Source organism: Herpailurus yagouaroundi, unplaced genomic scaffold (genome assembly GCF_014898765.1).
Source record: "Herpailurus yagouaroundi ecotype Mexico unplaced genomic scaffold, PumYag 77, whole genome shotgun sequence".
Classification (NCBI taxonomy): domain Eukaryota; kingdom Metazoa; phylum Chordata; class Mammalia; order Carnivora; family Felidae; genus Herpailurus; species Herpailurus yagouaroundi.
The window spans coordinates 73,494,501-73,508,055 of record NW_024412388.1 but is presented as its reverse complement, the minus strand read 5'-3'; the positions used below and the strand labels follow the sequence as shown (position 1 = coordinate 73,508,055).

Below are 13,555 nucleotides of genomic sequence, written 5' to 3'. Positions count from 1 at the left end.
GGAGCTTTATTATTTCCATTTGACCTTCCCATTTTCCAGATTAAAATTTTCTGAAAAGTCAACACTGTAAAATTCTGACATTATAAGACACTATAAAATGTAACAAAAAGTTGCACAAATGTTTAGAAACAACAAATGTCATTCATAATTGCACTGTAAAGTGTTATAGCCTTTTGTGAACAGCTTTCTGTGGGTTACTTCATCAGTAGGAGACAATAAGATGTGTTTGTTTTAAGCCTTTCCCTTTCATTCCCATTACCATTAGATCAGCAAAACAGTCACTGTCATGAGGTTGCATTTCATCTTGTACCCTGACAATTTCAGTTATTATTGCTAAAACACAGTATGTTAAGTCCAAAACTAAAGTGAATATCTATTCAAATAACCATCTAGAGAATATAATTTTACAGACAAAATTGTTTCTTTTATTTTTAGGAAGAAAGATAACATGTTGTCCCAAGACTTTCCCTTAGAAGTATGTTGTTAACTTTTTTTTTAAAGCTGATTTTAGAACTATAGATCTAATATGATCCTATAAATATAAATCACATTGTCACTATGTGTACCATATGTGTAATGTTTTATGTGTGTGTGTGCATGCCACTGAGTAGAAGAAGGTAATATTTTCAGTTCTATTTTGCATTATTTCTACAGTGTTTGAGTTTTTTTGCAACGAGCATGAATTATTTTTATAATAATCAACATTTATTTTTAGAAAGATAAGAATTAAAGCCAGGGCCTTTGTAAGACAGAACCCGCAAAAAGGGCCACAGATGTCATGCCCTTATGCCCTTGGATAGTTTTCATATGGACAAAACCTCATTCCTGTGTCTCAAAATTTGTCCTGAAGCTAAAAGGAAGGGGTGCTCCACTAGGGATGAAATACTCAGAGGCTGTTTGGGGTCCATTCTACTATAGACCATAGTAATACAGTTCTTACCTACCTTTTTCTAACCGCCCCCCCCCCCATCTATATTAGACTATGGATTCACAGGGACAGGAACTACCTTGCTTGTCCTTGTGTCCTCTATAGGGCGTAGCATGGTCCTGTATATGATGATCATTCACTGTTTGCTTAATTGACATGATGAGGCTAAAGGAATTGGCATCCAATAGACATATGAACAGCATTCAATGATTATTCTTTCCTTTAATGTTTTGGTCCAGTATTATTCTCATTTTGTTTTAATTCTTTATTTCTCAGCCCTCCATTAGGATCAGGAGTATGATCTGGTTTCGATGTTAGTTGTCTCCAATGCTTCTTTGTTTCACGGAAAGTCAAATTGATTAATGCCATCTGTATAGATAGCTGGAGACAGCATGGCTTGGTGCAGAGAGCACGGGTTTGGGAAGCAAATAGACGTGGATCGAAATTCTGGCTTTGTAATTTACTGTTTGACTTGGGATAAAATCCTTCCCTTATTTGAGCGTCTGTTTCCTAACTTGTGATAATAATTTGGGACAGCAACTAATTTTAGGGTGTGTGAGGACAAAACAATATACATAGCATGCCTGGTGCTTAGTTGAAGCTTCAAAACACTAGCTTTCTTTCCAGTTTATCCCAGTTCCTCTCTTTCTCCTAGCTCCGTGGCCAAGCAAATTGTCAAAAGCTTTCATCTGGCCATAAATCGAGTGTCTGAAGAGCCTCTTTAACTTCTTCAGGACACCGGCATGCTATCTAGATTGCTAGTCCATTTGGTTACTGAGTGACTTCAAAGAAGAACGGAGAATTAAAATAATCTCAGGAAATTTCATGCCAAATGGCACACATGAGGAAAAGGCAAAGCTACATCACATGTCCCAGCCCTTCGGTCTGAGCTGTGGTTGTGGATCTGGAATCCACTCCGTTGCTGAAGACCTGAGCTAAATAAGTGCACACTGTCTCTGTTCCTGCCCCTTCTCGTGGCTGCCAGGGCTGCTGTTCACAGTAACTTCGGCCAGTTGCCAAACGTGTTTAACATTTGTTTACAGCGTGCAGACATAATCATGGATGCCTGACTCTGATCGACAGTCTGTGAGAGTCCTTCGAAGGTTAAGTTCTTTTAGGTTGGAAAAGAAAAGGTAGCCACTCCTCTCCTCCCCACTTTCTTCCTTCCTCCTTATCACCATACTCCTAAAAAGTGTCCTGGACTTGGGCTCATGTGAAATTCTGCGAATTTCCAGAGCTCCTATTCCTGGGAGCTGGAGTGCAGCTTCAAGACAACGGGTGTGACAGATTACTCACTGCAATCAATCCTTCTCCAGGGCAGGAGAAGTCAGTCATATTTTTATGGCTTATGTTTCTGTCTGGACATGCGTGTCTACTGCCCCAGACAGGATGGGAAAAGAAGGTAGTCGTAACTGGAACTGTTCCCTGCACAGCTCATAGTCAGGAGGATAAAACCTGCTTTTGGGCCTTAAGCAGAAATTTCAGAAAGGAACCTGTAAGTTACAAAGCAGAGACCTTCTGAGAAGCTACTTGGGCAATGGCATTTTGCTTATTTTTTGTTCCATAATTTGCACTCATTTGTTGTACTTCCATGTATTTTGTGAACAACAATCTTCCTAATAATATTACTTGTATATTAACATCAGTTATTTGTTTTTTGCTTAAGTTCTCACTTTTAATATTTGAACACCATGTATATTGGTTGCTTTTTCCCAAGTTAAGTTCATTTAAGAAAATCCTGAATTCTTACCTTTTCATATAATTCTTGTTTTACTTTGCTGTAATTATTAGCTTTCCATGTGGTGGGTATTAAAATCTTTATATTTCTGAAAAACACTCTTCTCTTGGTAGCATTGAATAGATAAAAAGAAGCTTCAGTTATCATTTCCTATAACCAAAGAAAAGAAAAGCTTACCTTGGCACATGTAAATCTTTCATGTTTTGGTTTCCTGATTATACTTGAGTGAGTAATAGTAAAGCATAATGAAACGATTTTAAAGGAGCCCATTTCTTTTAGAGACAGCCTTTAGACTTTGGGAAACCTTGGGAGTAAAATAAATAAACCTCAAATAGTTAACTGGAAGAGATTTTTAGGACACTAATAGTGAGTCTGGGCTTGCCTAAATACTTTTTCCCAGTTTTGTGAAAGGCTTTCAAGCTTTTACCAGACAAATCCCTTTCATGTCACTCCTATGGGCATGTTCAAGACCACACCTTATGATGATACCAGTTTCTCTTAAGCAATACCAACGGAAGCTCTAAAGTCATGGAGCTATGATCCTTCTGCACCACATTAAGGTGAAAATAGTCAATTACTTTACAGAACATTCAGGTGAAAAGAATTTTGCTCTCAGATTCCCTTTTTGTCTGAGAATTCTCCGTCTCAGGATGAAATCCAACAATTTGATTTTAATAAGCACAATCATGCTTATTCATCAGTCAAACATCTGGTCTTTGTTACCACAATGGGTTATTTTTTAAGCTGCTACCCCAAAAGCAGTCATGTTAGGAAAACAAAAAGGCTAAAATTAGTAGTAACCAACAAGAACAAATCAAGAAGGGCTAGATCAACACTCTGAGCCGAGACTGTGCAGAATTAGATGAACAGACTGGTTTGGCCGTAATTATAATTTTGGGTACTTAAAAGAAATGCTGGTCTCTTTACTACTCAAATACAAATCAGGGAAGGTTGTTAGCTTTTTAAAGAAGGCTACAGTCCTGTTCTAATAGGATAATGGTATTGACTTCACGCTTGCCACTCACCTTAATGTTTGGGATGAGGTTCTGATCTTCAGATACCTGAGGATTGATTGCAATGAGTAATCCGTCATACCCATTGTCTTGAAGCTGCACTCCAGCTCCCAGGAATAGGAGCTCTGGAATTAGGGCCACCAGGAGAGTCACAAACTTCAGGCTGCAAACAGGACCCACATTGTCCCGACGGGTCATGTTGTAGAGAAGTGTCCAGTTTACTCACACTGGTCTTCCTGGGTTCATTGCACCAGGTTGTCAGTGGGGAAGCGGAGAGTCTCTTCCTGAACTTGGAAGGTCCCAGAACTTGCAATGAAGGAGGTGCCTTTTTTGCAAAACCTGGGTGGATCTCCCTGAGACCTGCCTCTGCATGTCTTTTTTCTCTAGGCAAAGCCACACTTACCTGTTCTGTGGCTGAACTTCCTTTTGAATCATGGTTCGGCATGAAATTACTCCTTATTCACTGTAGATCTTCTCAGAAGGAAGAGGGGAAATAGGACAAAAGGCACTTGAAAGAGGGAGGCCTGGTTGTGCTGAAAATCAGAGAATTGGATTGTTCAGTCCACTTTCAGCAGACACACAGAAATCCGTAGTGACTTTTCTCTCCTCATCCTTGACAATCCCTTCCATCAGCACAACACCTTTTCTATTGCACTCAAGTCATTTTTTGATTGTTGTAAGATTCCCTTGTCTGCTTATTTTGAATATTTAGAAATTCATCCTGCAGCCCTGTCCCTGGGGCCCTTGGAATAGGTCGTCTGGGCAATCTCTCAGCTGATGGCTGAGGGAAGGTATCAGATATCCCCTAGGGAGGGCCAAGTGCCAGGAACCTGGATGCCTGTGTGGGCCACAGAGGCCTTTTCCTCCGCCCTTGCTGCCTTTTCTCTTTGGACCAGGGAAGAGAATAAATTTTTCCTTCAGCAACCCTCTCCTGAGGACAAGGCTGTGATTCAGTCTAACCTTCCATTTTTCCAGGACCTATCACAGGGTCTGCACATAGTAAGCATCATACCTATTTTGCGAGCAATTAATAGTACCTGATAACTACCAAATAATGCTTTAGAGTTTACAAATGAACCCATTTAAAAATCTATTTCCTGATTATCAAACATTTTTTTTAATTTTATTTTTCATTTTTTTTTTTTTTTTTTTTTTTTTGGTGAAGACACTGAGTCTCAGAAGGATTGAAAATTAGCCAATGGGGGAAGGAACTAACTTTTATTGTGTGATAGGTTTTACGATGCCTATTTTTTCAAAAAAAAATTTCTTAATGTTTATTTATTTTTGAGAGAGAGAGAAAGAGATAAAGCGCAAGCAGGGGAGGGGCAGGGAGAGAGGGAGACACGGAATCTGAAGCAGGCTCCAGGCTCCGAGCTGTCAGCACAGAGCCCAATGTGGGGCTCGAACCCACGAACCATGAGATCATGACCTGAGCAGAAGTCAGATGCTTAACTGACTGAGCCACTCAGGCGCCCCTACCATGTTTATTTTATGGGTGACAAAACTAAAGCTCAGAAAATCTAATTTGTTCAAGGTTGTACAAGCATTGTCATAGTGCTAGAATGAGACTGACTGGCTCCAAATTCCATTGTTTTTCACTATATTATGTTTTCTTGCATTCTCAAGGAACTGGAAATAAAGTGACCAGAGCTGTGACATTGAGGGATAGTAAAGGAAATTTTTCTCCTGCTATCTCTCTATTTGGAAACTCTTGTTTCCAGTCCTGGCCTGGAAGCCTGAGCTGAGCTTCCTAAGTCAAATCCCCTCTTTCATGCTTTCACAGCATCAAATGCCTCCCCTTTGAAGTGTGATTATAGTTACAGTGTCACATTCATTTTGTGTAATTTGCATAGTTGTCTGCTTTCCATGAAAGGCATATGAGAGAAGGCATCGTGCCCTGTTATTATCACTACCTCCTGAGCACCTACCTCAGTAAACTCTCAAGAAATATTTGTTGAATGAAGGAATAAATGGAGTCAGGAGAAGAAAATAAAAGCTTGATTGCAAAAGAGCCCTGGATTATAGTGTGGAAATGCTCCCCCCTGCAACTTTATCTCTTCTAGAAGTATCTCTTCTAGAAGTATCTCTTCTAGAAGGTACCTCTTCTAGAAGTATCTCTTCTAGAAGGTACCTCTTCTCTGAAGCAGTTTTCCTCTTGCTCCCTCTTGTCAGAAGGGGCTCGGGTATTGGTGCTCCCCAGGGTATGTAGGAGAAGGGAATGTCTCTGGTAACCACACAGCTGTCAGAGTTGCTCACTACACAGCTAGAGGTCAGCTTAGCTGTCTTGCCTTCCCAGGCTAATGCCCAGCTGTGGATTTTCCCCCCACACCTCTCCCTGTGTTACAGAGTGGAAGCCCAGAGGTGTGGTGACTCTGAAGGATTTGCCTATAACTGTGACTCATCGATCAACGGTGAAATTTATTTTCAACTTTTCTTGGCAGTTTATTTTCTTGTGCCAATCTCTTGTGCTGAGATTATTGGCATCAGTAAAACAATATGCTCGGGGAACCTGGGTGGCTCAGTCGGTGAACCGTCCAACTTTGACTCAGGTCATGATCTCACGGTCTGTGAGTTCGAGCCCCAAGTCTGTGCTGACAGCTCAGAGCCTGGAGCCTGCTTTGGATTCTGTGTCACCCTCTCTCTCTGCCCCTCCCCTGCTCACACTGTCTCTCTCACTCTTAAAAATAAACAAACACACACAAAAAAAACTAAAACAAAAAAACCCAATATGCTCAAAAATTAAAATCGTAAGCCATACTAAGAGTAGCTTTCCACAAACAATCAGATAAGAGTTTCTTCTCGCCACTGTCCACATTTGTGTGAATTGTTCTCTGGCTGCGGGGACCAGTGAGGGCTCTCTCTCTGTCTGTCCTTAACAACAGCTACAGTAGCTGCCACAGCATGTGAGGTGGAATGCTGGCTAGTGACTGTGGGCAGGTTTATAAAGAACAGCCGTATGTGAACGGTCTTGTCCAGTTCACCTGAACAAGGACACTCAGGCTTTGCTCTTCCTAGGTTGAGGGCCTAGATATGACATCCATTCTTGTCTACCTGCTTTTTGCTCCATTGCTTTTGGAACCTGATTACCAGGTCTGGCCACTCGACTGGCATCTACTTTCATCATCTGTCCCTACAAGATTCCCGGTCATTGACCCATTCACTCTTGAAGCCTTTCCCCCACTTCTGTTCCATCGTACTCTCGACACCCTTTTGCTGTCAGCAACTAGGCCTGGGGCCAGGCCAACTAAAGGTCTCTTCTTACCACCTTCTGCTCTGACCAGGCTGACCGCACAGGAAACAAAAGTAAAAAGCTCTCAAAAACTGTCTTCTGAACATCTTAAACGTCTAAATGACTTAAACGTCATTCCTGAGCGGAGTGTCCACTTCTGATAAAGTGTGACTTTGTCAGCAACAAAAAAAAAAACCCCACAATTTATCCTTGCATTCAAGAAATATTCATTTCTCATGTCTATAGATTTTATGATATCTGAAAAATGAAATATACCTAAAGTGAAGAAAAGTGGGAATACAAGGTTCAGACATTTATTTCAAGCTATAAATAAATTCTAAGAACCTGCTCTGCTTTTATCTGCTTTCAAGAAAATAGTAAGAGTTATTCACTTTCAGTAACTGAAGAATCTAAAGCACATCTTTGTTCGTTGTCTGAATTTGCAGTTCATCCTGGCCCCAGAAGGCCTCTCTATCCATTTTCATGGAGTCTGCAGGTAGAGACCCACAGTCAAAGTGACTAAAACATGCAAATGGTGTCAGAGAAGTCAGGACATCTGGCATCATGAGGAGTCCAAGGAAGTTTTGGATTATTTCCTCTCAGGCTTTTGTTTCAACTCCTTAGCAATTGCATTTAAAGCAGGAAAGTTCACTATGTGGCAGGGCTACAAAGCTTATGGACCACTTTGGTTTTGCAACATTTGTGCAATAAATCAAAACAGAAGTAAGACTTTGAATAAAACATAGTTTGCTAGCGACTCAGATGGCACGTTTCATACCTCCCTTATCCCATTTTCTTCAAACTTAGACTCATTTTCAAGTAAAGGAGTGAAGTGGATGGTACAGATAGGGCCTGGGAAGTCATTTGTGTTTTGTTGAGTTACCACCATGTCAGAGCATGAGAGTCTTATACTTCTCGTTGTTTTCATTCTCCCTATGTGGTCTTTCACCCCCAGACTTTTGCTACTAAGCCTCCTCCCCACCCTCACTGTGACAAGAACTCCGCAGATGAGTTTGTGCATGAAAAAAAACCACCACTAAAATTTGCCAAAATGAACGGGAAACAGCAACTACTTTTACTGATAACTCAGTTAAAAAAAACATGGAGAAAAGGGTATGGAATATTTCTCACTTGCAAAATAGGCATAAAAGCGCCTTCTATAAAACACTCATGTGTATTATGTACCAGATTGCATATGGCATCATGTGGATGTAAGATATTATCTTCATTATTATCATTATTTTCCAGGGAAGAACACAAAGAGAAAGCAGACATGTAAAGGAAAGTGTTTAAAGAGATGAAACATAAACACGGAGACTCAGAGAACAATAAATGAAATGAGAAGCGCAAACGCTACATAGTTCTTCCCGAGCCTCCGGTCCTGTTTTCTTTCTGCTCTGATTCTGTCCATCTGTGAAGCTCCAAGGCTCTGCCAGATTCCCCCGCTGCCCCCAATCCCACCATGGGGCAGCACGTCCTTGCGTTTTCCTTCCTCTCCTTTTGCTGTTTCTATTACTCCACTTCACCCCACCAGCCCTGCAAAGAACAGAAGCAGTTCCAACCAGCTGAAAGATCTGGCAATTGGGGGAGTAGGGCTCCCCCTTCTGTTCTCAGGGGGCAGCTGCCTGGGGCTCTGAATCTCCAGACAAAACTTGCAGCAAACAGAATCGACCTGCACAGACCTCCCTCCCAGAGTACACCAAAAGCTATTCAGAGTAGTACTTTTCAAACTTTAATGTACCTAACAATCACCTGTTCAAATTCAATTCCGACTCTGTAGGTCAAGGTGAGACCAACATTCTGCAAGGTGAGGCCACCTCCCAGATGATACTGAGGCTGCTGGTCCTTGGGCCACACCTGGAGTAGCTGGCCTCAGAAAAGCTCTTGGGGGATATCCAAGGATTTGCTTTGTGATTGTAGCTCTTACAGGGCAAATAGGCAGTCTATGTAGTCTTTAAAAATATTTTTTACCTTCTTATGGGAAAAGCCTGTGCTTTCTTCAGACCTCAGGAGAAAAACATTGCATTAATTATGCATTTTTTATGGTGACACCATTGTTTAAATATTCTTTGTAAAGAAACAGCTATAGAGTACAGATTTAAGTTTAAATATAAACCAACAGCACAGAATTTAGATTCTTTTTTTTTTTTCCACGTTTTTATTTTATTTTTGGGACAGAGAGAGACAGAGCATGAACGGGCGAGGGGCAGAGAGAGAGGGAGACACAGAATCGGAAACAGGCTCCAGGCTCTGAGCCATCAGCCCAGAGCCCGACGCGGGGCTCGAACTCACGGACCGCGAGATCGTGACCTGGCTGAAGTTGGACGCTTAACCGACTGCGCCACCCAGGTGCCCCCAGAATTTAGATTCTTGAAAGTCACAATCACCTTTCTATGATTAGAGCCCCTGCCTCAAAGTTAGTCTATTTTCTTATTGATCATTATATGAGCCATGATAAGATTGTTTCAACGATCTCCAAAATGTAGTTTCAAACAAGTAATTGCCAAGGATGTACCTTATTTAAACAGGGGACTGTTTCCTTCACTGTTATTTCCCCTCCCTCAGTCAGTTATTCATTCAAAAACAAAATTGTGTCAAATACACCTCAATAAAGGTGCTAAAAGCATACAATCATGTTTTAGGTGCCAGGCACCATTCTAACTGCTGGATGTGTGTGAACGAAATAGAGTTTACTTTCTGTCCTAATGGAAAAGGGAGAGAGACAACACACAAATGTGATGGGATATCTAGTGAAAGTGTTATGGAAAATAAGGAATCAGGTAAGGGGAGGAAAAAATGAGAGGGTAGAAGTTGAAATCTGCTGTTTCGTATCAGGTGGGGCAGGAGGCCTCACAGATAAGATTATCGGGAGTGAGGAAGGAAACAGGCAAATATCTGAGCGAGAAGTGGCACAGGCAAAGAGAAGGGCGAGTGGGAAGCCCCTGAGGCCGGAAGCTGCCTGGAGTGGAGCCAGGCACAAGAGGCCATGAACGGGGCCCTGAGCTTGGAGGGGCTGTGACACGGAGGCCGGGTCCAGTGCACATACCACATAGGCAGGCAGCTCATGGGAAAGACTGGAGTTTACCTGTGAAATGGGCCTTGAGTGATGGATGTGGACCAGTGACACAATCTGCCTTCCAGATTTCCGTTCTGTGAGGAGGCCAAGGGTGGTAGCAGAGGCCAGTGAGGGGTTTATCGCTGACCACATGTGAGGCAATGGAGTGGACGGACCTCAGACAATGGTCTTGCTTGTCGTTCTTTAGCCTTCCTTCAGCTTTCTAGGAGTTTCCTTTCTTCTCTACAGGGAATACTTTTTGCTGTTAAGGTGAAATAAAAGTCGTTCAGTTTGTAGGATTATTAAGAGAGGAATCAAAGAATACTTTGCCCAGAAATGCCTCACATAATGCTGACTGACAACAGAAGAGATAAAATGAGGAGAAATGACATGAAAATGATGTGAGGTTATCTGTAGTCGAATTAAATAAAAAATATAGTCCAAGTTTATAACATAAAGCTGTGGTTCTTGATGCTTTGTCCATAGGTGTTTGGTAAGTGGTAGATACAGTTATTATTAATTTAATTATCTGCTGTTGTCAGCTGGGGTCCCCTGTTCCTCAGAGACTTATGGGTAATTGGTTTTTATCCATGTCAATTCAGTACCTGAGGAAGACAGGTCCCTCTCCTAGATTTCCACAACTTCTTAAAATTCCTGTTTCCTGGAGCCACAGGAGCTGTCCCTGTGCTTTGCTATTTTGTTCCAAATATAATGTTTTGAGTTTTCCAAAGAAACATGTACATAGGTTGTGAACAATTGAGACTTTATTAGTTTATAGGTGGACCTAGAGAGGTATTTATGTCACAGAAAAATAAAATAAAACACTTCCCAATCACTGAGGGCATCAGCATTCCTTAAGTAATTTTCCACAAATGTGGAGTGCCCTTGGCCCCCCATTCGCCTCCGTCTCTTTCTATCCCGAGGGATCTAATCTCTCCTCCTTTCTCTCTTTTCCTTACTTTCAACAGCAAAAGCTAACTAACCACCACCCACAAAACCCCTGTCTGGTCTCGTGCAGAGCCAATGCCCTGCCCCTCAAAGTCCTTAGCACCACTTAGAAACCAGGCAGCCTGGGAGGGCTAGAAGGGATCCCCTTCAACCTCAGAAGGTTATAAAGTGTGCTCCCCAGGAGGGATTCTGGCCAAGGAGGGTTCTTAAAGACTCTTCTGGCTTAGTCACTGATCTTCCTGAATGGCTTCAAAAGCCACTTCAACTCATTTCTATTTCTTCTCCTCTAAATTAGATGTTAAAGTATTTATTTGGCTAACATTCTTTTTCTTGTGATATGTCACTTCTATTCCCTAAAGTTGCTATTTTCCATTTGACTAGCTTGGGCATAGCTATGGTCTCCGAGTTCTTCCCCTATCTGCAGTACCTAGCCCCTTACTTTGATCCCAGTTTTCTTGAATAACCTCCACATTTGACTGTGGCTTGCTTGAAAATTCCAATAAATGCTCTGCTTAAACTGAGATCATCTTGGATTTCCTTTCTTTTCAGTTACTACTCATCAATTCTTTTTGTGTCTCCCATATGAGTATTTTTTCTCTTCTGCCTTTTTCTATTCTCCTACAAAAAAAATAGGGAGAAACTTGAAAACATGGTTAGTACAGTGTATGTCTTTCACTACACAGCTGTTTTTATTTTTTTTCTCCATTAGAAAGTAATAGGAATTTTTTTCAGTAGGGTCTCTTTAGAGGCACGTAACTAGGAAAAAGGAAAAATCTATCAGTTCCTTAATATAATTAAACATAAATTTAATATAATTGGCTACTAGAAATAGAGTCATCTTACAAACTAAAAATGTACAATGGATGATCTTTTAGCTAAGATCAGATGTTCACAATATAAAAATGTTAAGAGTATTTTATTTTATTTTAAATTTAAATCCAAGTTAGTTACAATATAGTGTAATAACGATTTCAGGAAAAGAATTTAGTGATTCATCACTTACATATAACACCCAGTGCTCATCCTAATAAGTGTCCTCCTTAATGCCACTTGCCCATTTAGCCCAATACCCTTCCAGTAAGGGTGTTCTCTGTATTTAAGAGTCTCTTATGGTTTGTCTCTCTCTCTGTTTTTTATTATTTTGGTTCCCTTCCCTTATATTCATCTGTTTTGTATATTAAATTCCACATCTGAGTGAAATCATATATTTGTCTTATTTCACTTAGCGCAATACACTCTAGTTTCATCCACATTGTTGCATTCTTCTTGATTGCTGAGTAATATTCCATTGTATGTATATGTGTGTATATGTATACATCTTCTTTATCCATTCATCAGTTGATGGAAATTGGGCTCTTTCCATACTTTGGCTATTGTTGATAGTGCTGCTATAAACATTGGGGTGCGTGTGCCCTTTTGAAACAGCACACCTGTATCCCTTGGGCAAATACCTAGTAGTGCAATTGCTGGGTCATAGGGTAGTTCTGTTTTTAATTTTTGGAGGAAACTCCGTACTGTTTTCAAGAGTGTCTGCACCAGTTTATACTCCCACCAGCGGTGCAAAAGCGTTCCTCTTTCTCCATGTCCTCGCCAACATCTGTTGTTGCCTGAGTTGTTAATTTTAGCCATTCTGACAGGTGTGCAGTGATAGATATCTCAGTGTGGTTTTGTTTGCATTTCCCTGATGATGACTGATTTTGAGCATTTTGTCATGTGTCTGTTAGCCATCTGGATGTCTTCTTTGGAAAAATGTCTGTTCGTGTCTTTTGCCCATTTCTTCACTGGATTATTTGTCTCATGGGTCTTAAGTTTGATAAATTCTGTATAGATTTTGGATACTAACCCTTTATCTAATGTGTCATTTGCAAATATCTTTTCCCATTCCGTCGGTTGCCTTTTAGTTTTGCTGATAGTTTCCTCTGCAGTGCAGAAGCTTTTTATCTTGATGAGGTCCCAATAGTTCATTTTTGTTTTTGTTTCCCTTGCCTCTGGAGACATGTCACGAAAGAAGTTGCTGTGGCCAAAGTCAAAGAAGTTGTTGCCTGTTTTCTCTTCTAGGATTTTGATGGCTTCCTCTCTTACATTTAGGTCTTTCATCCATTTTGAGTTTATTTTCATGTATGGTGTAAGAAAGTGATCTAAGTTCATTCTTCTGCATGTAGCTATCCAGTTTTCTCAACATCATTTACTGAAGAGAGTGTCTTTATTCCATTAGATAATCTTTCCTTCTTTGTCAAAGATTGGTTGGCCATATGTTTGTGGGTACATTTCTGGGTTCTTTATGCTGTTCCACTGATCTCTGTGTCTGTTTTTGTGCCAGTACCATACTGTCTTGATGATTACAGCTTTGTAATACAGCTTGAAGTCCAGAATTGTGATGCCTTCCGCTTTGGTTTTCTTTTTCAGGATTTCTTTAACTATTCAGGGTCTTTTCTGATTCCATACACATTTTAGGATTATTTGTTCTAGCTCTGTGAATACTGCTGGTGTTATTTTGGTAGGGATTGCATTGAATATGTAGATTGTTTTGGGTAGTGTCGACATTTTAACGATATTTATTCTTCCAATCCATGAGCATGGAATATTTTTTCCATTTCTTTGTGTCTTCTTCAGTTTCTTTCATAAGCTTCCGATAGTTTACAAG

At 40.7% G+C, this 13,555-nt stretch overlaps 1 protein-coding gene and 1 long non-coding RNA gene across 5 annotated transcripts in view; one reads left to right on the top strand and one right to left on the bottom strand.

Moving 5' to 3' along the window:
- Positions 1–4,049, bottom strand: part of CLCA2 (chloride channel accessory 2) — a 38,525-nt gene extending 34,476 nt beyond the window's left edge. For 2 of the 4 annotated variants that reach the window (XM_040470859.1, XM_040470860.1), the window contains exons 1-2: positions 3,692–4,044; positions 2,679–2,816 (exon numbers count right to left, since the gene is read on the bottom strand). In XM_040470859.1, coding sequence (XP_040326793.1) covers positions 2,679–2,816; positions 3,692–3,877 — 324 coding nt within the window. In that variant the 5' untranslated portion in view covers positions 3,878–4,044. Of the gene's footprint in view, positions 1–2,678; positions 2,817–2,843; positions 2,971–3,691 lie in introns of all 4 variants that reach the window. The other 2 variants (XM_040470862.1, XM_040470861.1) reach the window with 2 other exon arrangements.
- The window catches only part of LOC121027415 (uncharacterized), a 45,404-nt gene that overhangs the window by 23,631 nt on the left and 8,218 nt on the right, over positions 1–13,555 (top strand). The gene's annotated exons all lie outside the window — the stretch shown is intronic.